This window comes from Hippocampus guttulatus, chromosome 17 (assembly GCF_054856545.1).
Source record: "Hippocampus guttulatus isolate MCC_2025c chromosome 17, RoL_Hgut_1.0, whole genome shotgun sequence".
Classification (NCBI taxonomy): domain Eukaryota; kingdom Metazoa; phylum Chordata; class Actinopteri; order Syngnathiformes; family Syngnathidae; genus Hippocampus; species Hippocampus guttulatus.
This window is the reverse complement of record NC_141277.1, coordinates 8359496-8383408: the sequence shown is the minus strand read 5'-3', so window position 1 is coordinate 8383408 and position 23913 is coordinate 8359496. Positions and strand designations below refer to the sequence as shown.

Here is a 23913-nt window from a genome sequence, read left to right as displayed (position 1 = left end):
CACCTGAAACATGTTCAAAGTGTGTGCAAACAAAGTCCCTATGACAAAGTGATATTTACAGAGGGGGCTGGCAGGAGGGGCGTTTGTGTGTCTGAAATGTCAGCACTGCTGCTGGCGCATCCTTCCGGGACCTTTGAGCTCAGCGCAAAAGGTCTAGCGAGTATGCAACGATGCATGTGCTTTGTCCAGCCCCGAGGGGGATAGATCATGTAGCTCATTAGTCGCGTCAGCTGCTGCCTCAATTGATGGCGCTGTCGGACCTTAACCCCATTACAGAGAAGCGCTTTCCTCGTCGAGTGGAGGCGGGGCGGACAGGCAGCGCATTCAACCTGCCTCCCCGAACACTCATTAGACCTCCACCTGGGTGCACCTGCTTTGCATGACAGCGTGTCACGAGCAGAGGCTCTGCAGGAGCCTGATGATGATCCTGAACATTTTAATCGGGTGTGTTGCAGGAGGGCAAAATGAAAAACATGCAGGAAAGCAGCCCTGCACTTACATCGCTTTTTATACTACCCTACAAGACACAAATATTGCTTGAAAATAAAATCCTGACCGGTGTGCGTCTTTCTGTCACTCACAGCTAACGTTTGCGACGAGGAGATGCTCCTGTGCCAGAACGGCGGGACGTGCTACCAGAACCAGAAATGCGCCTGTGCCCCCGAGTTCAAGGGGGTGCTGTGCCAACAGTCGCGCTGCGAGGCGGGCAAGGACTGCAACGGCGCCACCGCATGGCAGCCCTCCACCACTGCCTTGCTGCTTTGCACTCTGCTCGCCTGCCTGCTCGCCATGCCGCCGCCCCACTGAGCCGCCGCCTGCACACAACCCACGATTGTCTATACACCACTATTGAAAAGTTTGAGATATTTGGATTCAGGGTGGAAATTCAGGGCAAACCTAAAATGCACAAGAAACTTTAGTTTGACCTTCTCTAAAATGACCATAACTGCAATAAGTTTGGTTTGACACTCCTGGCTTACAGTGTCAGAGAGTGTCATCTGCAGGTTGCAAAAGTGATCCAGAAAGGCTGGAGGAGTTGGAGAAAAATGCACAGAGTATTATAATAGCATTATAATGATTGTAATTTAAAAAAAAAAAAAAAAAAAAATCGCACTACAAGAACAGCCAATGTTTGAAGTAATGCAGCACGACAGTCGGTGAGATACTGAATATCAACAAAAGAAAAAAAGGACCAAAAGAGGCAATTGAGCTGAATGCTAACACGTAAATAAATGCCCATTGATGGGCTCACAAATAGCATCAGTCATGCCATGATAATTCTTTAAGCAACAAATAGTTGAAGCAAACAGTGGCGCAACATATCAACATATAACATACCAATACTTGCAGGCATACATTCTTTATCCTCTATGAATAACTCGTACTTTTGCAGCTTACCAAGCAATTGTGAGCATTTTCATGAATATATCTTTTTCTGTATTATACTGCCCCCGGGTGGTCAAGGTGCATACACCACAACGTCCAGTGAAATGAACCAAAAAAAATGAGTTAAATTTTTTTTTGTTCTTTAAATATTAAATTATGCCATTACTGTATACCGTCATGACTTGGGTCAGCTCGGGTCAAAATAAGTTCAGCTGTTAAGGTTCAATTGCATTTTAGGTTCATTCTGAGATTTCACCCCAAAGCGGAACTTTTTGGTGAATTGCGTGTACACAAGTATGTGTGACCGCAGCACTCACTAAACACACGCACACACACTCACAAGGACACACAAGCCCACTAAGACACACCTCACAGGACTGATGAAGTGTGTGTGCTCAGGTGCCCGATGGACAAAAACATGATAATGACAAAAAACTAAAGCAAAAGAGACACAGGTGGAAAAAAAGATTAATATATATTGCATATAATCATACCAACCACTGTTCCCTTTATTCCTGAGCAGGAGCAATGTGCATTAAACCAAAAAAAAATAGCAGAATCACCTAAATCATCACTATTTCACTTGAAAATGGAATGGCTGTCAACGCGAGGTTTTTGTTTGTTTTTTAGGGGGGCTTGCGAAGAGGCAAGCCGAGACCAGCGCGGTCCACGAGAACCAGGCTTCATTTTTTTCCAAGAACAAAACAAAAAAAAACACACAGACTTGTACTCTTTCTGCTGCATTTTGTGTTCCAACCATATCTTAAGTCCATGTATCTAATGTGCCCACTTAACTGTTCGCTGAGATTCTACATATATTATTATATTATATCATAGCCAATGGGTTACGGCAGATAGATTTAGTCACAGTATTACGGTTGCTGTGAGAATGAGTGATTGCCACCACACTTTAGCCAGACTTAATCTTCGCACAGTATACGGGAAGAAGTGTCAACCAGAGCGAGAATGAATAATATATGGCATTATTTGAATATTTTTTGTAGAAATTATTTTTCCTTTCAGGTTAAAATAAATTATGGAGGAAAAAAAAAAAAAGAAGTGACGTTTGCAACAATCTTGAGTGAGCATTTTATTACATCCATGTGGAAGTTTTGCAGTAAATGAGTGGTATTTGCCTTCTTTCTTTCTTCTTTCTTTTTGTTACCGGTTTGACATTAGCACATTTAGAAGCACACTCTTCTTTGTTTGACAATCACAAAAAAAGCAAAGTGGAAGGAGAGGAAGGCATTGTCTCATTCTCTAACAACTACATCACTCACCAGGCCTGGCCCACCTTTTCATGCCATACCGACTCAAAGTCACAGATGCAACAGTAAAATATGAGCATGGCACCTCACATGCACGTTATTGTAGTTTATGATGAAAAAAAACATTTTTATCCGATTAGTCAATTAATTGATGGGCTAATTGGTTGAATGCTGAATTCTACGACTTTTCCATAGCTACATTAGCGTTCACGTCTGCACAAGCATTGTTGTTATTTTGGCTATTTTTATTTATTTATTTTTTGTCATTGTTGTTTGTTTTTGACACAACAAGACCGTTATGTAGCCTGAAAAACAAACATTTTGGTCAGGTCAAAATTTTATCAAAATTCACATGCACAAGTCTACTTATGTCCACTTCAACCGGTGAAAATATCAAAACAATTGCTACCATATTTGGGATTTTATCGGCATTTAGCCTTTTTTCTCCCCATAGACGTTCACTACAGAGAAACATCTAAAAATACCTCAATGTTAGAAAACTACAACCAATCACCACTAAACTTCATGTGCACATGCCCATATTCATCTTTGAAAATATCAAAACAATTGTGCCAATATTTTGGATTTTGGGGGAATTATGTGCTTTCCACCACATTAAAAGAAAAAAAAACACCTAACATCATCTGATGCAAGAAAACTGCTAACAATGTTTCCTAAAATCAACTCCGCCTATAGCCACATCAATCTCTGAAAATATTAGAATGATCGCACTAATATTATGGATTTTATGGACATTAACATTTTCCTCTCCATTCGTGCTCACTACAGCTTAAGGTCGCAAAACGCTCAATGTCCATAAAATCCAAAAATATTAAGGCAATCGTTTTGTTAGGCTGTGTTCTGAGATTGGGGTGAGCGAAGGTAGATGGGTGCATGTGACGTTTGGTGAAGACTGGTCATTTTCTAACATTAAGCCACGTTGAGCTTTTTCTGGAGAGTAAACATTTATGGAGAGGAAAGGGCTTAATGCTCATAAAATCCCAAATACTGTGGTGATTGTTTTTAAATACAAAACGAGAGTGACTTCTATGTTGTTGTTTTTGTTTACAAATTTTCAACGACTGGTCGAGTGGCCTGGCCTGACATGGAACTTGTGCATGTCTGACTTTCAGTGGCATTTGTGTTGTCATAAAGGTGAACATTTCCCCATCAGCGTCAAGTCTGTAAATATTCCAAAATGCGGCTTAATTCGTGATCAACCAGAAGGCTGTAACGCCTCAAACAAAGCACATACAAGCCGTTAATACATTGTTAAACGGCACACGAGCGAGACGTCAAGTGAATTAATTGAAAGTGTCAAACGACCCGGCGACTCGAGACAAAAGCTGTGACTAATAGTCGACCAACTGTTTGTCGCCACAATAAAAAGGAATTATCAGATCATCACACCACAGTGCCAAATGCAATTTACGATGCCTACTTGCGATAACCCTTGAAATTGATTGGTGGCAATGGGTTGCTTGGGCCTCGGAAGAATAGGGAATTCCACCAACCTGCTTCCTGAAGGGCTTTTCCACAACCACCGAAGGACGTCAAAGATGTTTTTCCTGAACGCAGCTCCGAAGAAAGTCACCTCCAACTTAATCCAAGTGACGTATCGCTCAATTTATACTGTTTGACGTCCAGTGATCGGTTCTTCGTCGGGGATGTGGTCCAGACCTCGCCACAATGCGTGAAATCTGCAATATAAATAATGTTTGTTCTCACGCCCTTGCTGTCAAGAAATGCAAGGCTACTGTAAAAGACGAACCTCAGAAAATTAAATAATCAAGAAAAGTACAGCTACCTGAATAAATCTGCTTAGGTACATTAATAAGTGTTTCTAGTTTACTTCCCGGCGCTGATAATTTTCTTGCCACTATTTTTACTCATTATTGCTTTGTTGTTGTGTAAAGTATCTTCAGAAGCGCTATTCAAAGTAAATTAAATGCATTAATATTACCGGTATTAAGTACTTAGGTGACATCACCAACAGGAGCAGGAAAGTGTTTTTTTTGTGCAAAAATTTGGCAGTCATCACTTGCTTCCGGGTCGAACCAACTTGTCCAATTGAAGCTCCTCCCCCAGCAAGATAATTAGCGAGCTAGTTGTCCATCCGGTTAGTTTATAATTAGCGAGCTAGTTGTCCACATACCAAATCTTGAAGCAAGATGTTGCTTTTTCTAAAGTACAAAAACAACAACCATTAAACCCACAGCTGGTGTCAACATGTTACAGGCAAATTTGAGGCGTCGCCTGTGAAAAAAATAACTGATGTAAGCTGCACCCATACACCCACATGTATGAATATTTCATGGCTGAGCTGATGCTGCAGTGCTGTGAAAAATCATATGCATATTCCTCCGGTTGGCGTCAAAGGTTCGCCAACATTCAGTCAGCACGTAACGCCTGTACTATTTGGCGAGCCTCTCTTCTCCACTCAAGGTGTCGGAAGGAAAATTGGAAAATTTCTGGTACATTTCCACGGGAAGTTAAAATGGGGAACTTTGGAAATAATTCAAGTTGGATACTTTCCATGTAGGGATTTTTGGCAATTTATTTTTTTTTCCAAGTGGCTTTTAGTGTTCGGAATTCAAGCCACAAACTCCATTTTAGATGTTGGCAACTTGGCAAGAGTTGTGATGCATCTAACTTTAGAAATAGTATTGTACACTGCACGTATTGTACCTCAAAGTCACTGGATGGTTGTTTTTAGAAATCTTTCGTTGAGTTTTTATCAGACAACACGTGATTTAAAAAAAAAAATCTTGCACCCAAGAAACACACAAAATGTTTAAAAAAACATACAAAAAAACAAACTAACAATCCCACTCCATTGGATTCTGAAAACTAGTCAAATTAACAAAATGTAGTTAAGTGTCTGATTAGAATGTGAGGTGGTTAGTCCATGACGGGATTAAAAATGAGGTCGTGACATGAAAGGTCAACACAACCTGAAAAAAGGAGCGGCAGAAGTGGGACAGTTAGCTTCAGGTGCCATATTTGGACGTCCCCTTGGGACAGGTGACCCCTTATTATCATCCTCATTAGGATGATGAGACAGGCATGGAACTTGGCCTTCCTATTTGTACACAACAACTCAATAGACCTTCGTTACTATTCTGGGTTGCTGGCACAACTCCAAAGTGCTCGGTGAAAAAGGCTGTCAGAAGTTAGTTTGTGACAGGATAAAAAAAAAAAGAAAACAGAATGAAGGCAAGATGAAGAACAACAAAAAAGTGGCACAGGGAATATTTTATTTCCCTTCAATAAAAAGAGCATTGCAAAGGGAAGGAAGTCGAGTTTATGAACAGAGAACTAAGGACATTTAAGGACTGTGCAGAGTAAACATCCTCAGCAGTGACATTCTTGCTGTCAACGTCACCTGAATAGCGGCTGAGATTTGGTTTTCTTCCTCACGCGTGCCAGCCCGAACATGAAGAAACCGTCTGAAACGAAGAAGCCGCTTTCTCTTCGGGGAAAGCCAACAAAGGGGTTGTGCAACACAGACGGAATACCGTATCCTGGGTGATGCGTTGCAAGGGGTGACATTACAGTAACTCGTCCGAGATCCTGGCATTTCCCAGGACACCATTTGTTGTTGGAACAAGCCTAGAATAACTCACATCCAATTACTTCTCAGTGTCGTCCTTAGAAAACACCATGTAATGGCAAAATCCTCAAAAACTGCTTCAAGTGTACAGTGGTGTCTTGAGATGATAGTGTAACAAGAGTCACATGCAGATATTCTTTATCCTCTCTAAAAACTACTTCGATAGAAGCTTTCTGAGGACCTTCATGTTTATGCATATGTACCGTATGTCTATACTGACCTTCTCAGACACAGTTATTTTACATCTGTATGTATAATGCACCAAATGGCATATGTGCATTTACAAACACAAGCAGGAACTATTGCAGGCCTATATGGAGCCAAAAGGCTCAAAACTGAATTGGTTGTCTCAGGGACTGCACAAGGTCTACAACTTTGGAGTTACGGCGCAGAAACTTGCCTGTGACTGGCATCTTCCAAGTTTTGCTACACGCCCAAAGTCGAGATACATGAGCAAAGAGCTTCTCGAGACTTCTCCAACTATCCGAGACTTTAGATGTGCAAAAGGCTTCCGAGGTTAAAAAAAAACAGCAGGCGGGCATTGAACATTTCTGATTGATTGGAGCGCTTTTGAACATTGCTAAAGAGCCACGAGGGGCACGTATATATAATACACCCCAGTTAAGATGTCTCAAACTAATGAGAAATGTCAAATCCACTTCAGATGGATTCAGTTTAAGTCCACTACGGTGAACCCCTGTTTATCATTACATTCCAGAACCATCCAAAAAAAAAAAAATCCACAATTTTCAAAGAACACATGTTTAGACCCCCCACACACTTTCAACACTCATTAAAACACACATAAACTTGTTAAAACTCAAAATGTTCAGCAGATTCACGTAATTTGTCAAATTAATATCTAATAGCATAATGCGAACAAAATGAGACCCCCCCCCCCCCCCGCCTCCTAAAATGGCTTGTAGAAATTAGCATATGGTAGATGTTATGGCAATTATAAACCTTCCAACAAATGTGGCGAAACACAGAGCAGGAACACATACAAGCAGTGCATGAAAAAAAACCTTTATATACTGTATTTAAACACCAAATTGTCCAATCAAACTACCGTATATGATTCCATCTAACAAATACCCACTAGCTTCATGCCAACTAATAAACGTATCATCTCACAATAAACATCAACAATCATGGCCAAAGATGTATACGATAAAATTAACCAACAGCCATTGCTTTCTGTAGGCGTAACAAACAGGATCGAAGAGGATTTGACATTCAATAATCTCCAGAAAACGCTAGGCTGTGTTTCGCTCTGTTCTGTTCTCTCTTAACAAACAGAGTGGACGGTTAAAGCTTCTTGCTTATTTGTCTTTAATCGGCATAACTCTGGAAGGACATGTAGAGAACTCAGTCTCGTAACATCGGGGAGAACACACGTCACTCCCGGTTCCCTCACCCAAAGCTGTCCCCCTAGCAACAACTCTATCTAACAATACTATTGTTACAGGCTGTGTTGAAATATTTCCTGTTTTGATTCTTCTTCTGTAAAATCTACAGTGTCAAACAAAATAATGCAACATCTAGTGGTCAGCATCTAGTGAAATTACACCCAAAGCAAATGAAAGCAGAACCAAATCGTTTTAAACGGTACGAAAATGTTTACTGTCCTCTATTTTTAGTATTCCAATAAATGTTTCTGTTTTATCTACCCAACAGTACCATATTACCGGACAGAGTGTATGCTGCATGGTATTTGCCGTGTGTGTGTGTCTGTGGCGCGGAAATAGAGGATAACAAGGTTACTTGTGTAATCTGAGAGCTTCGCCAGCAGGCCGCCTCCGGGGCGCCTAAGAGCGCCATCTGCAAGCAGGTCTGCTTTGCCGTTTGTCCCCACTGACTGCGAGGGCATGTTGGACCAGACTTCTGCTCTATCTTTAGCAGGATGCTAAATTATGAGCGTATGGCATTTTTGTACAGAGGTGGAGGGATCCAGTGAAGGGAGACCCTTTTTTTTAAATCTAAAGATAGAGTAATGATTTTTGTCACTTTTTTTTTTCTTCAGTTCAATGTGTGCTGAACCATCTGGTGTACATACCTCGGCCACTTGGGGGCAGTATAATAGAGACATACGGCTGTATGTGATGATGGTCACAGCTCCTCAGTAAGATGCAATTATTATTTTGGGGGGGGGGGGGTTTGAGAGGGGATTCTGATTATATGCTTGAGTACTATTCAGAGAAAAGACAAAAAAGAAAAAAAAAGCATACGACTATACAGAACAGATCATCTTGCAATTGAACGAGAAGACAGCTGCAATTTTTTCAACAGGACTGTAAAGGTGTTTTCCACATGCTGTCTTTTAGGCCCTCATTACATCGAGAAAACTTTCACAGTTATAATCCCAGACAACAAGAATCCTTTCCAAAATGTTCTCACATAGCTCATTAATACCTCCGCCAGCATTTGTTGTATTCCCGCTTGCTGGAGGTCGATTCAGAGCTAGTAGGATTAGATCTAAAAATACGAACACTCACCATTTCGGAAAGTTGATGAGGGGAAATAACTTTTGGAGGATTTCACATCAGCATTACTAAATAACCTCTTTAGAACCGTCTATGTGATTTAAAAGAATTATCAGATACGTTTGGACTTTTATACTTGTAATTTTCGCCAATTACGGCTTTCCGGTACTTACAACAATACTGTTAAAATCCACACAAGGGATGGATCGTGTCATTTTCTTTATTTTTTTTGACGATACCTCAGAGAACCTGAGATCAACAAATTTCTATCTTCCGTCGCTACATGCTCCAGTTTGTTTTGGGGAAATGTTGCGGTTGGTTTGTTCATCAGGAAGGCATTTATATTTATCAGGGGATTTTGATTCTTGAGCCGCGCCAGTGCAATAATCGCACAAATGTGAACCGAGGCCTAATGCAAAATTGATGAGGGGCGAACGTTTTTTTTATTTTTTATTCCATGAATATGATCACGGAAAGCTAGTGGTGCAGAAAGAAACAATTACAGGACTGAACAAAAAGGATCCAGCCAACCATGTGACCTTTTGCACGGAGGACAATGCTTCGTCAAAATGGATGCAACGTGATTGCTATCGGCCAATGGGTCACATTTTTTCTTACATTTTTTAATCAGAGATGCAAGTACTTTTTTTACATTATTCCAAATCTTCCCTTGTTTTTTCACTAGCACATCAGGTTTTAATAATAATTATGGTAATCATGTAATAACAATATAATATGTAAGGTATTTAGTAATATTTATGGATTATGGGTTCGGCTCAGCACCAGGCGGATTTCTTTTCCTGAAACGTCTCTAAATAATGGCAAGCTTTTATAGGTCAAACTGTAATAAAATGAAAATGTCGCAAAAATCCGATGTGCTTTTTTTTTTTTAAATCAGTGTCAAAAATGTGTTTACGGGCATATTAAACAGTCTCTGCTTAAATTATGTTGACCAGTGTAATCATTCAAAATCCAACAATATTTTAATGAGTATTTAAATATGCCTGTTTTAACAAGGTTCAATGCTAATCAAAAAGATCTGTACTTGCGAAAAAACATTAAGCCTTTCAACAATGCAGCTGGACTGTTTTTTTCCCCCTGAAAATGTTTAAAAATGACATTGGCAATTATGCCTTTGGGTTAACATTTTTTTCCAAGTGTGTGTGTTGATTTTTCTTTCTCGATGCTTTTTTTAAATCATGGGTGTATCTGGAACGTGCCCTCGCAATAATCGCAGTAAATGGACTTTAATATTTGTTGTGTTTTGCTTTCTTGTTTTCTAAAAAAATAAAACACACAATCAAGTGACTTCGCGTCCCGAAGGTATGCCTCCTGACATACGGGGTTTACCAGTAAACGAATCAAAACTCCCCAAAAAGTACAGATGCATCAGGAAATGAGCTATACTGCCACCTAGGGGTTGCTTGAAGGGACTGCTGGAATTAATAAGTGTTCGAGTGGGTTCCACACAAAAAACAAGGGGAAGTACAAAACACTTGTGTAGTCCACAATTAAACGCATGTTCACTGGATGGCATAAGGTTCAATTAAACTGTTGCCAGTCATTGTGTTCAATTTAACATGCCCATTTCAGACTAAGTAGATTTGTGAGTACACCGAGATGAGATCATGCTTATTCCAGGAAGTAGAATCCATTTTTTGGTGACATTTTTGGTTTGGTGGTATGCCATGACATTCCAATTTCCAGTTCTTGTGATTCGAGCTGCTTCTGCACTCCTATGTACAGTACAAGTTAGTCCCCTCGCAGCCTGTGTTGGGTTCGACATCAAATTGCTGCTTTGAGGCCATCAAATGTTGTAAGGCAAACCCAGTCTTGGGGAATTCCACATTCTTGTACTGCAAACATTTTCAATATTCTCATCAAGTGAAGCGTGTCAATTACCTGCAATTTTTTCAGAGGATTCTTATCAAGCAAGTTGAATCATCAACATTTTTCCAGTTATTGTAAAAGGATGAATCGTTATTTAATAACGTTTACTATTTGGACAGCTCACAAACGACTGATGAAGAAAGTAACTTGTAACTCTCCACTTCATCCTTGGCTGACATCGACTCGTATTTCAAATGTGACACCGGAAACATAACTTTGTACGTAAACACGTTTATTCAGCCTGATATAGAATACACAAGAAATAAAATATAGATAATTCAACTTCCCTTTTTGATTCTCATGATATGACACTTTAATCGCCAGTGGTCATGAATTTCCAGGGAATTCCACATCATCACATGCTACAACCAACCTTCTTTATGGATTTGTATTCATATTTTCCCTTTCTTCAAAAATGATAAAAACAAGAAAAAGTACTCCTGCAGTCATGATTCATGCACTCCTGAAAAAGACATGGAATGTTGTCTCGAATTGTAAAAAAAAACAAAAAGCAAGTCAAATCTGAACAAGGAAATGATCATAAAAAAAATGTTTGATTAAAAAAAAAAGTCCCAGAGTTCTTCTCCCAGGGTGCTACGACATGAATGAGGCATTAAAAAAAAAAAAAACACCGTGGTCCAAAAATGACCAATAATTTTTCGTAAACGTGGATTTACACACAAATGTTCATTAAGGGTAAAATTGAAAAAAATGAACTGCACAGATTGGAAATTTGACAAAGAAATAATAGGGAATGAACAGGAATTTAATTGAACGCACTGTAATAACGATTTTTGCATCCGCTTAACTTCACGTAACCTGTGTTCTTTCTTAACGTACAACTTGAGTTTACGCCACCGCTGCGGGCAAAACTCAGTCGCAAACTGAGCACACACCGCTGTAGTTGTGCAACAATGACAATCATAGATGGGACTGAGAAAACCGATGAAAAGGCCTGGGGATGTCTTAACATTTAACTTAATGATCATTAATTAGTTGCTTCCTTTTTGTTTTTTTTACCAAAGTGCATTTTTTTTCTCATGATAAATCAATATATGTCTTCAAGGTTAAGAAAAAAGTCAGCCCCCATGTCAGAATATGGAGAAGGGGGAAAAAAAAAATCATGCTGCAGTGTAACAATTTGTTGTGGAGGAAAACCTCCATTTCAGCTCCTGGGAGAACAGTGGCCCATCAACGTGCGTTTAAGTTCAAGTATTTCATCTATCGTTTAAATACTTGGCCTCTTGCACGGTGTGGCATGCACGGAGGAGCTGTACAAAGGACGAAGTGTGTGCGTGTGTGTGTGTGTGTGTGTGTGTGTGTGTCGACAAGCAGGGCGTGTGTACAAGCTCACCGCCACCCCGCCTTTTTTTTTCTACCCGGCAACCCGATTCCAGAAGTCCTCCAGTGTTTTTCTGTAAAATACGTGTGAGGGATTTCACTGGAGTTTTGTTCCGAGCTTTCGTTGTCTGTTCCTGAAACACGCGATAAAGGCGAAAACGTAAAAAATATATACATACAGGTATATATTTTTTATATTTTTTAAGTGGCAGTGTTGCGGTGGTTGTGGTGAGTTTTACCTGGCCTCCGAGCGCGTCACAGTATACTCGAACCACAAGATGTTGGGAATCAGGCTGGTGTCGCGCACCAGTAAGTATTCTGACACAGGCCTGCCAATGGTTTAAAACAAAAAAGGAAGTTTGTGAACATGACCTGAAAATGTTCAATTATTAATATAAAAAAAAAGTAAATATCTTCCAAAATTAGGGCTGCAGCTATGGAATTAAAAACCAAAATGTTTGCTTTATTCAATGAAATTGTACTTGTGACATGTAGGCATTGTTATCATCCACTTAGGGTCACCATCTGTTTCTGTGACGGAGTGTGTCTGGTTTTAAATAGCGAATGGTGAGTGATGTGGGTGTCAGCCCTTGAGAGCGCGCAGTTCGCTGTTAACCGACTACTCCATTGGGACACCGCTTGTGAGAAATGTCTCAGTGGTCTTACCATGCTGCTATTTTGGGGAACAACGGGGTGAGCAGCTCCTGCGTGATGAAGAACCAGACCACGCCGATGGCGCTGCCTGCCACGCCACCGTAAAACACCTGCTTCCACGTATGGTACAGCAGGTACACCCTGGAAACCACATACCGATAAACTACAAATAAATGCGGCAAAAACAAAAGCGGAACAGAGGCGCAGACACGGATGTTGTGCAATTTGAAAACTAAGTGCGGGGAGTGGGTCACACCTGCTGTAGGAGACGGCGAGGGCCACGCCCAGGAGGACGATGGACAGGATATGTCTCCACAGAAGGTCCACACAACGAGCGTTGTTGGTCTGATGCATTCTGAGGGCGCGACATAAGATAGTCTGAGTCTGAACCAGGCAATGCAATACATGCAGTGCATATAAAAAGTCCACACACCCTTGTTGAAATGCCAGAACACATCCGCCGCTATTTAAAATCCCCCCCCGATTAACTTCAAATAAATACGCTTGCTGAATTTCATTTTTACTTACCCACTTGAAAACCTTTTTTTTTTTGCATTGCATTGCAGAGGTTACAGGCCACAACGGTGGAGTGGTTATATAATGATGTACCTTGGCTGCGTTTTATGTCACAAATACTTAAGATTTGTACAGGGGTGTGTCGACTTTTTCGAACCACGCATTTGTGTCACACGTACCTTAAATAAAGAAAAAGAAAGAAGTAAACGACAAAGAACCAGATGAGCTGGGAATGACTGGACGGCATTCCGTAGTCGGTATTCAGGTTGGAGTGAGCCCCTGCCCACAAATGACAATGTCACTCACTAGGCCTCGTTTCAGCCGGCATCAAAGAATTCACTCTGGCTTTTGAGGTCTTTCTTTTGTCTTTGTGGCATCTTTTCTCCTTTGTTCTCTTAAAACTTGTTGCCATAGCTTTCGGTTACATGAACTGCCATCTTTAAGGTAACGTTATTTTATGTATGGGGTGTTATGTTTGTGTTGCATGGCATTAGTAGCTCCTTTGGTGTGACACTAAAGGTGGCAGTAGTTTTCTGTACCTGCACAGGGCCGCGGCTCTCTAAATATGTGCTTGAGCATCCAGTTCACGCCCTCATTGAGGGCGAGCCCACTGAAGAAGGAAATCTGCGGAGACAGGCTGTTAATGCTAGCCGGTTATAGTATCGGGGAGCTTGGTTCATCGCGGAGGAGATGTTACAGACTCCACTCGAGACAGCAGAATATCCATAATATAGACAAATTACTTTTTTCAAAATTATGAACAGTTTTACCCCTCCCATATGCTTTAAACATATTTAAACTTATTGAAACAGATGATAGAATGTCATCAGCCAAATAAATCAAACTTGATCTGGCAAAGGTTCACTGCAACATACAAAAACACTTCACGTGGGCACCAAAGCGCTTGTGACTCCCACCTACCGTGTGCAGCTCTCGTTTAAACATGATGAGCGTCACAAAGCCCACAAGGATGGCAATGGGCAGCAGACTGATGTAGGCAAGCAGGTGTCCTGTCAGGTCATCTGAAACAATAAGACAGGACAATAAGACGCTGTAAGTCAAGGGACCACTGTACGGTGATTAGGGAGTAGGGAAGGTCGCAGTGGCTGCATTTGGAATTGTTCAATCATTCTCCATTTCCAAGTCATGATATGGGGATTTTTAGTGGGTATTTTTTAGGAATTATCTAGGGCCACCATAGAAAAAGTTAAATACAACATTTTAGGGAGTGATTCTTTCACTCACTATATTTGGAGTCATTTGCTTATTCTGTATACAGTATCCCCTAATCAGCATTTCGTGATTTCTTAACTTAATTATCTTTTTAAAAAAAAAAAGAAAAAGAAAAAAGGAATAACACATACTGGATACTGACTCAATTACAAATTCACCCCCCTTTTTTTGCACTCAGCTTACTTTTGGTGAAACACTATCACAGCGCATTACATCTTAAAAAAAAAAGTTCAATTTTCAATCTTTGAAACATGCTGTTCATTGGGGTTGATGCTAGTAATGCTATTAGGTATCAGGCCAGTAAGCTTAGCGTCTGTGTGAGCAACACTCCACAAAGAAACAGTTTACTCACACGAAACAACACTTTGACTTTCATTTTTCGCAGTATATTACATGTGTGAGTAGCTCGGGGCGTGCGGTGTGTGTTGAATTCGGGAATAGGAAATAAATGCCGATATCAACTCATCCAACAAGCTAACTCACTAGCCTTCATTGTGCCCATTGACGTCGAGTGCGCATGCGCCTTGTCTCACAATTTAGCAGCCCCGGTAACGTTCTGTGCTTCACCGCGTCACACAATTTGGCAAACCTGGGTGACTGCTCGTTTCCATTCAAGGAGGACGAGACACGAAAAGACGCGACGCCGTCAACCGAGCGTCGGTGGTCGGGAACAAAAACGTCAAGTCGACTTACCCTCTGCGAACTCAACGTGTGTTAGCGATATGGATCGCCACCGAGGTGGCGCCGAGCACTGCTCTTCCAACGCCATCTTACCCGGACACAACCACCGGGCAATCACGAGACACGCCCATCCCGCAAGGCCAACCAATGGCGAGCCGTGAAAGAGCTTGGCGCCAACCAATCAATACGGTGAGGCGAGCGGAAGTCCATAGAGAAGTTATTGAATGAATAAGTTAAAAAGATAAGCACGAGTATCATATTTAGTTAAATAATCTGAATAGTGTTATAGTATTTTTTAATAAACAAAAATAACATTTAATACAGAGAATCAACATCCATTTACACTTTTTACAGGCATTGGAAAGAATTTAAAAAAGGCATGGCAGGACAACAAGACATTTTTTTCCTCCGTGTTTTGGCAATTACAAATCATCAGCATAAGATAAAATGTGATGAGGTTAATTTTGTGGACTATAAATATATATGAACGCATTTACCATGCAAGACACTGCAAAACGAATCTAGGTCACTTTTGTGTGTAACTTTACCCCTTTCTTATGCATATTAAACTTACTCAAACATGGCCCAGTCCATTGAAAATCATATTGCACACGTGGACAAAAGCTATAAATAAAAGGAAAAGCAGAAAAATCACAACCATAAAGCCAGGTTAAGTCTTCATATAATTTTGTGGGAAAAATAATATCTCTTATGTACAACGTTTATCACATCTTAATCACAATTAACATATGGCATGATTAAAGGCCATGGAAGCCCACCTCTCGAGCTTCAAACCCATGCCTCCACTATGACAATGACTACTGCACTAAAGGGACCGGTTAAATGAGGTTTTACTGACATAAAAGCCGCATTGCAGCTATCATCCATCAGAGATTCGTTTAACTTTGTTTTCCCTTATGAATTCAACCTCAACCTGTACACTTTCACCTGTAAAGGTTTCAGTGCATTTTAGGTTCATCTTAAAACTTCCCTCAAATATCCTCATTTTTGCAATTTTGTGTGCATACGGTTTAAGCATTTGAAATGCTTTGGGTTTCCATGAGGGATTTACTTATAATTGCATTTTGTGGGGGGGGGGGGGGGGGGCATCAAAAACTCTCATTGGGTCCACGTGGCCCGCGGGTTCCCTTCCCCTGCTTTAAACTTCAATAGGAGCACGATGGCCAGCCGACTACAGCAGAAGAACATATGGTGCCGATCGCACTCTCACAGTTCAGACTGGAATAAATAGCTGCAGTTCAACAAGAATCAAGTAGAATTAACGGAAAAATGTCATCCTTGGAAATGAGTAAATATTTACTATAAAATGCGCAAACAAGCAGCAATAGGTTGTGTGATATATACGTATAGGTGACGTTTGAGCAGCTGCCGGTCCAGCATGAGACGCGTCCTTAGTTTCATGATGGACTTCTTGATAGTATCTGATAACCTGATGAGTGAGGAGGAGGAATAAGAATGCTAACCCCCAACACAGTTTAGTGGGGTCCCTGCATGTCGCCGGGCGGGCCCCCATTGAGCTCCTGGAGCCCGTCGATGCCCAGGTAGCCCAGCAGGATATCGCTGCGGCGGTGCGAGAGTTTTAGGATGTCCTCGGCCAGGCACTGTGCTGACGTGAAGCGCACCTTGTCGTGGTCGAACATGTCTTTGAGGTACTGCACGATTTGTTGCTGCAGACGGCGGCAGAGGAGAAGACACACTGTTAAGGCCCTTTCACTGAAAATCTTTCAGTAAAATACCATTTATCTACTCTCAATAATGTATCTCTGTTCATCTGTATATTAAAAAATAAAGAAATAAAACAAAAACACCACACCCACCCACACGCACACACGCACTGAGAAGTACTCACCTTGAAAATAGTACACACTTCGCTCAAGTGCTGCCTGGGGCCCAAAAATCCAAAAGCTAAAACCGGGCTCACGTGCTCCGATATGGCATAGAAGTGGGCGATAAAGCCATCGGGAACCATAAGAAGGCGTCTTTTCGCCTTTAACACCGACCAGCAAGCTGTCGCTAGAGCCTGAAACAAAAAACAAAAACAAACTTGTGAAAAAAAAAAAACGGAATTGTACATTACGCCTGTGTGTATCACAAACTCACCGTTTCTTTAAAGCTGTCTGAGAGCCATCGGTTCCTCAACACGGCCACCACGGACGAGGGCGGGTTCTCGAGGTCTTCGAAGGCGTCCATCAGGATGAAGTCCAGTACGATATCGAAGAAGCTCATGCACACCACCTTTAAAATAAATATGCATTCATGCCGCAGTGATTCCCAAACTGCGGTACCGCTAGTTCAGGGTTCACCAACCTGGTGCCCGTGGGCTCTCTCCTATCTATATACTGTCCACTGATTGGACTAAGCGCAATCTAAGGGATGACCACAACATGCCTAAGAAACTCACCCCGCGGCCCTGCAGCTCCATCTTGGTGACAGCCCACGTCTCCTCTCGCTGAGTATACAACAGCATGTCCTCGTAGCTCTCCAGGAACGCTTTAGGACTCTGAGCAAAAATATTATATCACCATTATTGAGCGCAAAGGAAAAAAAACGCATAGTCTAAGTGTTTCCCCACTTTATCATAGATTTTCAAGCTTTTTTTTTTTGGTAGGGTTTACCTGACAGTAAACAGAAAAGCCTGATCGTAAATTGTGTGAAAGTCACTGTGCCCACACAGCAGAAAGAACATGTCTGTGCGTACTGTCGTGAGGTCTGTTTGTATGTGTTGCCGCTCCCTGTGTGTTAAGTAGCAGTTGTTTGAAGGTAACCAGAGATGGGTATTCCATCTGTATGCCTATTTTTGGAATGGAGGACGAGAAGTTTTTTTTAAAAAGGACGGACTAAGCAAGGACGGAAGTGGGTTTTCGTCCGTCCCTTTAGTCGTCCCTAGCGCTTTAAAAGGATGAGGATGGAGGACGATTATTATATGAATAAGGCCGGAGGGACTATGATGAGACGTTGCCCAGGTTGCGGACGTACTGGCAAAATAGGGTAAAGTGTAAACCCATTTTGGTCTGTAACATCCAACACAACATATGTTTGATCTCAATGTTGCAGATTTTCTTGTATTGTGTGGTGGTTCTGGATCGCAACCCTCATAATAAATGCAGGTTCACTGCCGTGTACAGCGCTTCACCTTATTCGCCTTCACCATTAAGCCGGCAATCATTTGCTTGCCCGTCTCCATGAAGAAGGTGCGGTGCGTCTCGTCCAGTAACAGCACCTAAGCGACAAATATGAGGAGAGGATTAACTCCAAAATACTTTTTGGTGTGAGTGTTGTTAATAATGTCACTACAGGGGGGGAAAAAAAGACAACAGCAGCTACTTTCGATTAGTGCTCATGAGTAGTTTCACCTTATTTTCACTTTTATCACACAGCTGTTTCCCTTCTCTTTGTATCCATGAGTACTTTTAACTTTTATCACAAGGCAGTTTACCTTCTTTTTGTACTTCTGCATTACGTACCCTTTATGACATGTATGAATTTGTATTCATGAGTAGTTTCACTATTCTTTCCCGACAGGAATGACGGTTGGGAAGGTGCACACCCACCTGGAATGCCTGTCTCACACAGTGCAGCTTGGCCAGGAAGTCTTGGTCACCGTAACATTCAAGTAGTTCAGTTCTGGCAAGAATTAAACACACACACAAAATCAAAACCCCCAAAAAACTACAGAATGTAATTTGTGTGAATGCTAAAAAGCTGAAGCTTCAGAATTGAACTGAATTGCTGAAATGTAGACTATGAGACCTTTAAGGAATGACTTGAAAAAAAAAACATCGGTGGATTATGACAAGACTATTCGTTTCTCTTCAGAATTCACACAATAACACTGATCTTTTGAAGAGGAAAATGCAAATAAGTGGTGTCATTTTTTTGTGCCTCCTTAAGTACCTCAGCGACCTGTAGGCCACCCGTTCCTCCCTGACGCGAGCCAAAGCTTCCTCGTAGAGAGCGGCAGGCTTTAGGAGCTGGTAGGGGTCTTGTATTGAAATGCAATCAAGCATCTAGACCCGAAAAATACACATCGAATATCACAAAGCGCATTCATGTTGCGGTCGGCATCGTGAGTACGTCCAATGAAACGGAGCTGACCTCTGCGGCGGAGAAGAAGGAGTCCTCGGATGACACAGTCGCAGCATCGTCGTCCGGCAGCACGGGGAAATTCTCCAGCGGGGGTAAGATAAGCGTGCCCTCGCTTTCTACCGAGGGGATATGACAGCACATTTATATTTATATAATACATGAAACAATAACTTGTTTTTAAAAAAATGTATATATATATATCATGATCAAAATGGCCACCAAACAGATATATAAATGTAAAGTTTGGAACCCTATGTACGATTTGACATTATAATTGAGTTGCGCAACAATCAAGGAGAATTTTCAGATCTGCAAGAGCCCACCCAATGTACTTGAAATGTCTTAAATGACAGTGTGAAACTTAAACATGCTGTGACTATATAAACGCATCCTCAATTCCTGAATTCAAGTTGGCTGTATTTTGCCTTCTATCTGCGCTTTGTCTTGAGGACTTAATGTCGCCTTTCCGCCCCTCACCGCCTATTTATCTCTTGCCCTCTCTGTTTATCTTACTCAGCCTGTCTCTATCTCTTTGTTGCTCTCGCTGTCTTTCTCTGGACATCTTAAAGGGGCTGTGCAGGTAGGAACCATTCGAAATGTTAGTTTAGCAAACCCTTTCAACCCCATTATATGTTTAATTTGTGCAACAATCTTGGATCTTCAGTCTGGTCTTTTTTTTTTTTTGGGTGTCCTACCAAAGTCAGCCAGCACACTCTCTGTGGGGATGCTGCCGCCGAAATCCTCCTGCAGGTGGTATGCACGGTGCAGCAGCGTCTCCAGCTTGTCGGCAAACATTTTGTTGTGAGCTTCCATCTGGTTGAAACATTTGGACCAACATCTTGAATAAAATGCCACAACCAAATAAATCGTTTGTTCCATCCTAATCTTATTTAACAGTGGGGCTGATTTCCAAAAGAATTGCTCCAATTGGGTTTCCGCCCATGGCTGGGTGACGATCCAGAGCCGTTTTCAAGTGACGGTCAGCGAACACCGTATAAAACACTACCACTTATGTCAAAACCATTAGCTAAGCAGATCTGCATTGAGTTTTGTTGAAATTACAGATTAGCATTCGCCAACATCATTAGCTTCTGAAACATGGCACCTACTTGATTGCTCAGTGAAGCTAACAGTGTGGCAATATTTGCATTTTTTGATTGGCCGAGGCACCATTGCACACAGTGTAGTGCATGAAGTGCTGCATCCACAAGTGAAAACACTCCCCACGGTAAGGCGACACTTACCGTGGGGACATCTCCACACGCTGCCCCTTGCAGCGCCAAGCTGCTGTTGCTGGCACTCAAGTTTCTGCGGACGTGGCGTGCATGCAGCGCCTGCTCCCATTTTCGGAGGGCCTCCTCGAACAGCTCCATGCCTGACAAATAATTGTGCTAACTCAGCATTTGTGTTGCAACTTGTTGCACAAGCATAAATTGGCTATACTTATTGACCAAGTGGATTTTGGCAGCTTGGTGATTATACATTCAAATCTTTATGTTTGCTTGCTTTATGACAAGTTCACCACACACAATTCATTTGCAGTCGGGACGGAGCGGGGTACAACATCTATCTCTTGATTACTGACAGAAAGGATGACTTTACCCATTAAATAGAGATTCTCTGCATTGGCGTCCTCGACCGCAGCCGGCTCCCCCGCCGCAGTCTCCTCAGCCTCCCAGCGTGCCGGCGGGTTGACGGACTGATTTGGTGAGGTCGCGACTCGCATCTGTAGGCAGAGGACATACCAATGACAGAAAGATAAAGGTATCGCAGATAAATCGAAAGCGATTATTATCAGGTGGTCTCTTTAGGAGAGGCTGTCAAATTCATAAGTAACTGTATGCATCGTTGATCAGGGGTGCATAAAGTACAACATGCGCTTAGCGCCTAACTGATCAAAACTTACCGATGCCAGGCTCTGCGAGGAGCTTGAATGTTTACTGGGCGCCAGGGAGGAGATGCCGCTCAGTGTGTCATTGCTGCGAGTACTGGGGCTTATCACCTGTCGGCCCGTCGGCGGAACTGCGCATAAAGTAATGAAGGGGGGGACACGTCTGCTCAATACCAGCTCTATGCAACAATTCACATTGATCAGGAATGGGAATGGAAATTGGGAAAATAGTCGGAAGAAAACGGACTCACCAACAGGGGGGACGTCCTTAATAGTTGGATGCTAATGCGCTTATCAAATACATCAAACGGATATAAGGAACATTAAGTGAGGTAAACGGGCACTCATGACAATATGTGCCGGGCCAATTTAGAAACAAATTCCTGACGGGTAGGTTTACTAGTGCAGTTGTTAGCCACCTGGAAGTTTGTTTGTGTGATGTCATGATGAAAAGTACTATAACAAGTATTCAAGGTAGCCTTGCGGCTTGCTAGCTACCTCTCTTTAACGACGACGGCCTCCCCGTCCTGAGCAGCACTTCGGGCATGCCCACTGGCACCTGGTCCTCCTTGGTCTGGACGGCCTGCTTCCTCTTCCTGCCGCGCCGCTTCAGTTGGTGGGCGGTGAGCGCCAACGCCACACTGCCCAGCGCCGTGGCGAACAACACCTTCTTCAAGCTCGGGCTAAGTCTCAGCTGCGAGAAGATGGACTGAGAGGAAATGATCAGATATTACTAACGCTGCAGCTATCAAATACTTTTAGTTGTTCGACCAATTTTTTGCCATTTTGTTAGTCTAATAACATGAGTCATTCGTAACTGTTTTCAGAAAACTAGAAAAAAATTGCCAAGCACTTTGGTGGTTTTTTTTGTTAACAATAAATTAAAAATGACATCACCATATTCCCCACAAATAAGGAATTGTCCTTGATTACAAACCAGTACATATTGTTAAATACATTGTTTGATTTAAAGATCTACATACAGGCATATTACCCATAAGAAAAACATTTTCTAAATCTAAAAAAGGGGTTTAGTGATGACCAATGTTGTCACCATCTTTACCTGGCCAAATGTGGAATAAAGGAACACAGGTATCTCTGCGACCGTCATGGCCAATGCCTGTGCAATGGACACACCCTCCGTTCTTCTAAAGGACATCTCCGGGTGAGGCGAGTGGCAACCGCTCTACGAAGAAACGCCAAAAAGCCTTCACCTGAAGCACCTGGATGAGCCAAGCTCGGGGTATTTGGCTTTTACTGTCCCGTCATCTGTCGTGTTACCCTGTAAGGCAAAAATACACCAGCGCAAAGTCATCACCTTGTAAAGAAGGCAACCTCCCGCAGCTCCAGACAGGGTATTAACACATGGGGAGGTAATTAAGGTTGCATTGACCGTTAAGCGGGAGAAAGGTCGCCAGGAAGCAGGTAATGTACTGAGAAAAAGAAAGAATAAACACTCTGGCCGTGTTCAGCACCATTCACTCAACTCCATAATCACCTATAGGGGGACGAAAAATATCTCTGTACGGATTTGAATGTACAGTGAATCCACATACTGTATTTGCTAATCACGCTATACTGTACCACGAATTGGAAAAAAATGTAATTGTATATAGATGCCACAAGATGGTGACAAAGGACTTAAAACAGAGACAACCGTAAAGTGTCAACCCCATGTTTGTACCATGTGAACCACCGTGAACTCATGCTACATAATCATTTTATGCAGTAGTTAAATCATTCACCACAAACCACCACTTCACATGGGGCTCATCAATAGTATCAGCGAAGATACTAGCACAAACTGCCGTGACATTTCACGTGGGGGGATGCTCTTTAACACAAACGACATTAAGACATTACAGTACACTCACCGTTTATCATAATGAATTTTACATACAAGTCAGATGTACATATTCAAATTTCACACTAAATAAGTACACGTGTGACTATAATAAAACGATATTATTGTTATTTAAGTTTACATTCGTATCATTTTTGGGGAGGGCCGGAGTGTCGTTAGATTTAATAACGATAATTGACTCAAAAAAATGTTGGGAAATACAATTTTTTTAAAAGAGAGATCATCTGCCTGGTATCCATTTTAAAATAGAAACCGTTATAACCACTGCCAAAATGTTAACAGCGATGCTGAGAGGTTACAAAACTCAAGCTATGCAGTTATAAACCAATCACGTCTGTAGTCATCTTTACATTGTTTATCTTACAACCAAATAGATTTGGAGGAAAATCAAAACGGTTCAAAACGACCAGAAAAGTGGACATTGTGGTAAGTGACGTTAGCTAGCACTAGCTAGCCTACCTCACGTCTCCAGTCACCGAACCAGACACCGGACATTTTAAGGCTTTTAAAGCTAAAAACAACATGGGATCCAATTATTATCTTAGTAATGTTGACTAGAAAGGTATTTCTAAATACCGTGGGCATCCGAAGAGCAAAGGAAGGACATTCTCGTGTCAGAGGCAGCATAAAACCATCCCGCAGACAAATTGTGTTCGTCGTGATACTGACAAGACTGACAGCCAATTGCGCGAGGGCACAGGGGGGAACTTCCGCACCATTGACCAATTGGATAAAGTAAACTTGAGGTAGGTATTTAGACAATTCAATCAGGGGTGTCAGTATTCACTCACCACGCAAAGGTTCACATAACTCTACCGGAAGTAAAATTTTGTTTGACACGTTACTGTACTATAAAACACGATCAGTTTGTCACAAAAGGTGGATATTTTTCAAAATAAAGGTATTCCACAAAACACGTGTTTTTTTGACGTTTCTGTTTTCCCATACGCCACCAAAGCGTAACAATGGCATTTCAGATTACAATT

General features: G+C 41.8%; 3 protein-coding genes across 10 annotated transcripts in view; 1 reads left to right on the top strand and 2 right to left on the bottom strand.

Annotated features, from left to right (window-relative positions):
- ntng2b (netrin g2b) overlaps nucleotides 1–2522 on the top strand; it is a 55441-nt gene extending 52919 nt beyond the window's left edge. For all 6 annotated transcript variants that reach the window (XM_086134691.1, XM_086134692.1, XM_086134696.1 and 3 more), the window contains one exon: nucleotides 584–2522. In XM_086134691.1, coding sequence (XP_085990817.1) covers nucleotides 584–807 — 224 coding nt within the window. In that variant the 3' untranslated portion in view covers nucleotides 808–2522. The remainder of the gene's footprint in view (nucleotides 1–583) is intronic.
- Nucleotides 2523–10855: 8333 nt separating this feature from the next.
- On the bottom strand, nucleotides 10856–15193 carry dolpp1 (dolichyldiphosphatase 1). The gene is made up of 8 exons (XM_086135805.1): nucleotides 15078–15193; nucleotides 14073–14173; nucleotides 13691–13775; nucleotides 13331–13430; nucleotides 12892–12990; nucleotides 12648–12776; nucleotides 12221–12310; nucleotides 10856–12115 (listed from the first exon to the last, which is right to left on the bottom strand). The coding sequence occupies exons 1-8, from the start codon at nucleotides 15151–15153 to the stop codon at nucleotides 12079–12081; spliced, it is 717 nt and encodes a 238-aa protein (XP_085991931.1). The 5' UTR covers nucleotides 15154–15193; the 3' UTR covers nucleotides 10856–12078.
- A 150-nt stretch (nucleotides 15194–15343) lies between these two features.
- Nucleotides 15344–23759, bottom strand: miga2 (mitoguardin 2). 3 transcript variants are annotated; one of them, XM_086135699.1, is made up of 15 exons: nucleotides 23719–23759; nucleotides 22127–22345; nucleotides 21562–21772; nucleotides 21079–21194; nucleotides 20775–20898; nucleotides 20417–20547; nucleotides 19868–19985; nucleotides 19182–19288; nucleotides 18981–19093; nucleotides 18638–18710; nucleotides 18220–18306; nucleotides 17488–17586; nucleotides 17187–17321; nucleotides 16936–17106; nucleotides 15344–16753 (listed from the first exon to the last, which is right to left on the bottom strand). In XM_086135699.1, the coding sequence occupies exons 2-15, from the start codon at nucleotides 22220–22222 to the stop codon at nucleotides 16562–16564; spliced, it is 1773 nt and encodes a 590-aa protein (XP_085991825.1). In that variant the 5' UTR covers nucleotides 22223–22345; nucleotides 23719–23759; the 3' UTR covers nucleotides 15344–16561. The 3 variants fall into 3 exon arrangements, with proteins under 3 accessions (XP_085991825.1, XP_085991824.1, XP_085991823.1); XM_086135698.1 differs by lacking the exon at nucleotides 23719–23759 and adding an exon at nucleotides 23387–23708; XM_086135697.1 differs by lacking the exon at nucleotides 23719–23759 and adding an exon at nucleotides 23504–23707.
- Nucleotides 23760–23913: the final 154 nt, after the last annotated feature.

Coding starts and splice junctions, on each gene's coding strand:
- dolpp1 (XM_086135805.1), bottom strand. CDS start 15,153: ATGGCGTTGGAAGAGCAGTGCTCGGCGCCACCTCGGTGGCGATCCATA. Junction 12,777..12,891: donor CTCGCCGTCTCCTACAGCAG/GTGTGACCCACT, acceptor TGTGGTTTCCAG/GGTGTACCTGCTGTACCATA. Junction 12,311..12,647: donor TTCCCCAAAATAGCAGCATG/GTAAGACCACTG, acceptor AACCATTGGCAG/GCCTGTGTCAGAATACTTAC.
- miga2 (XM_086135699.1), bottom strand. CDS start 22,222: ATGTCCTTTAGAAGAACGGAGGGTGTGTCCATTGCACAGGCATTGGCC. Junction 19,986..20,416: donor CGTGTGGAGATGTCCCCACG/GTAAGTGTCGCC, acceptor TGTTTCAACCAG/ATGGAAGCTCACAACAAAAT. Junction 18,307..18,637: donor GTGTGAGACAGGCATTCCAG/GTGGGTGTGCAC, acceptor TTTGTCGCTTAG/GTGCTGTTACTGGACGAGAC.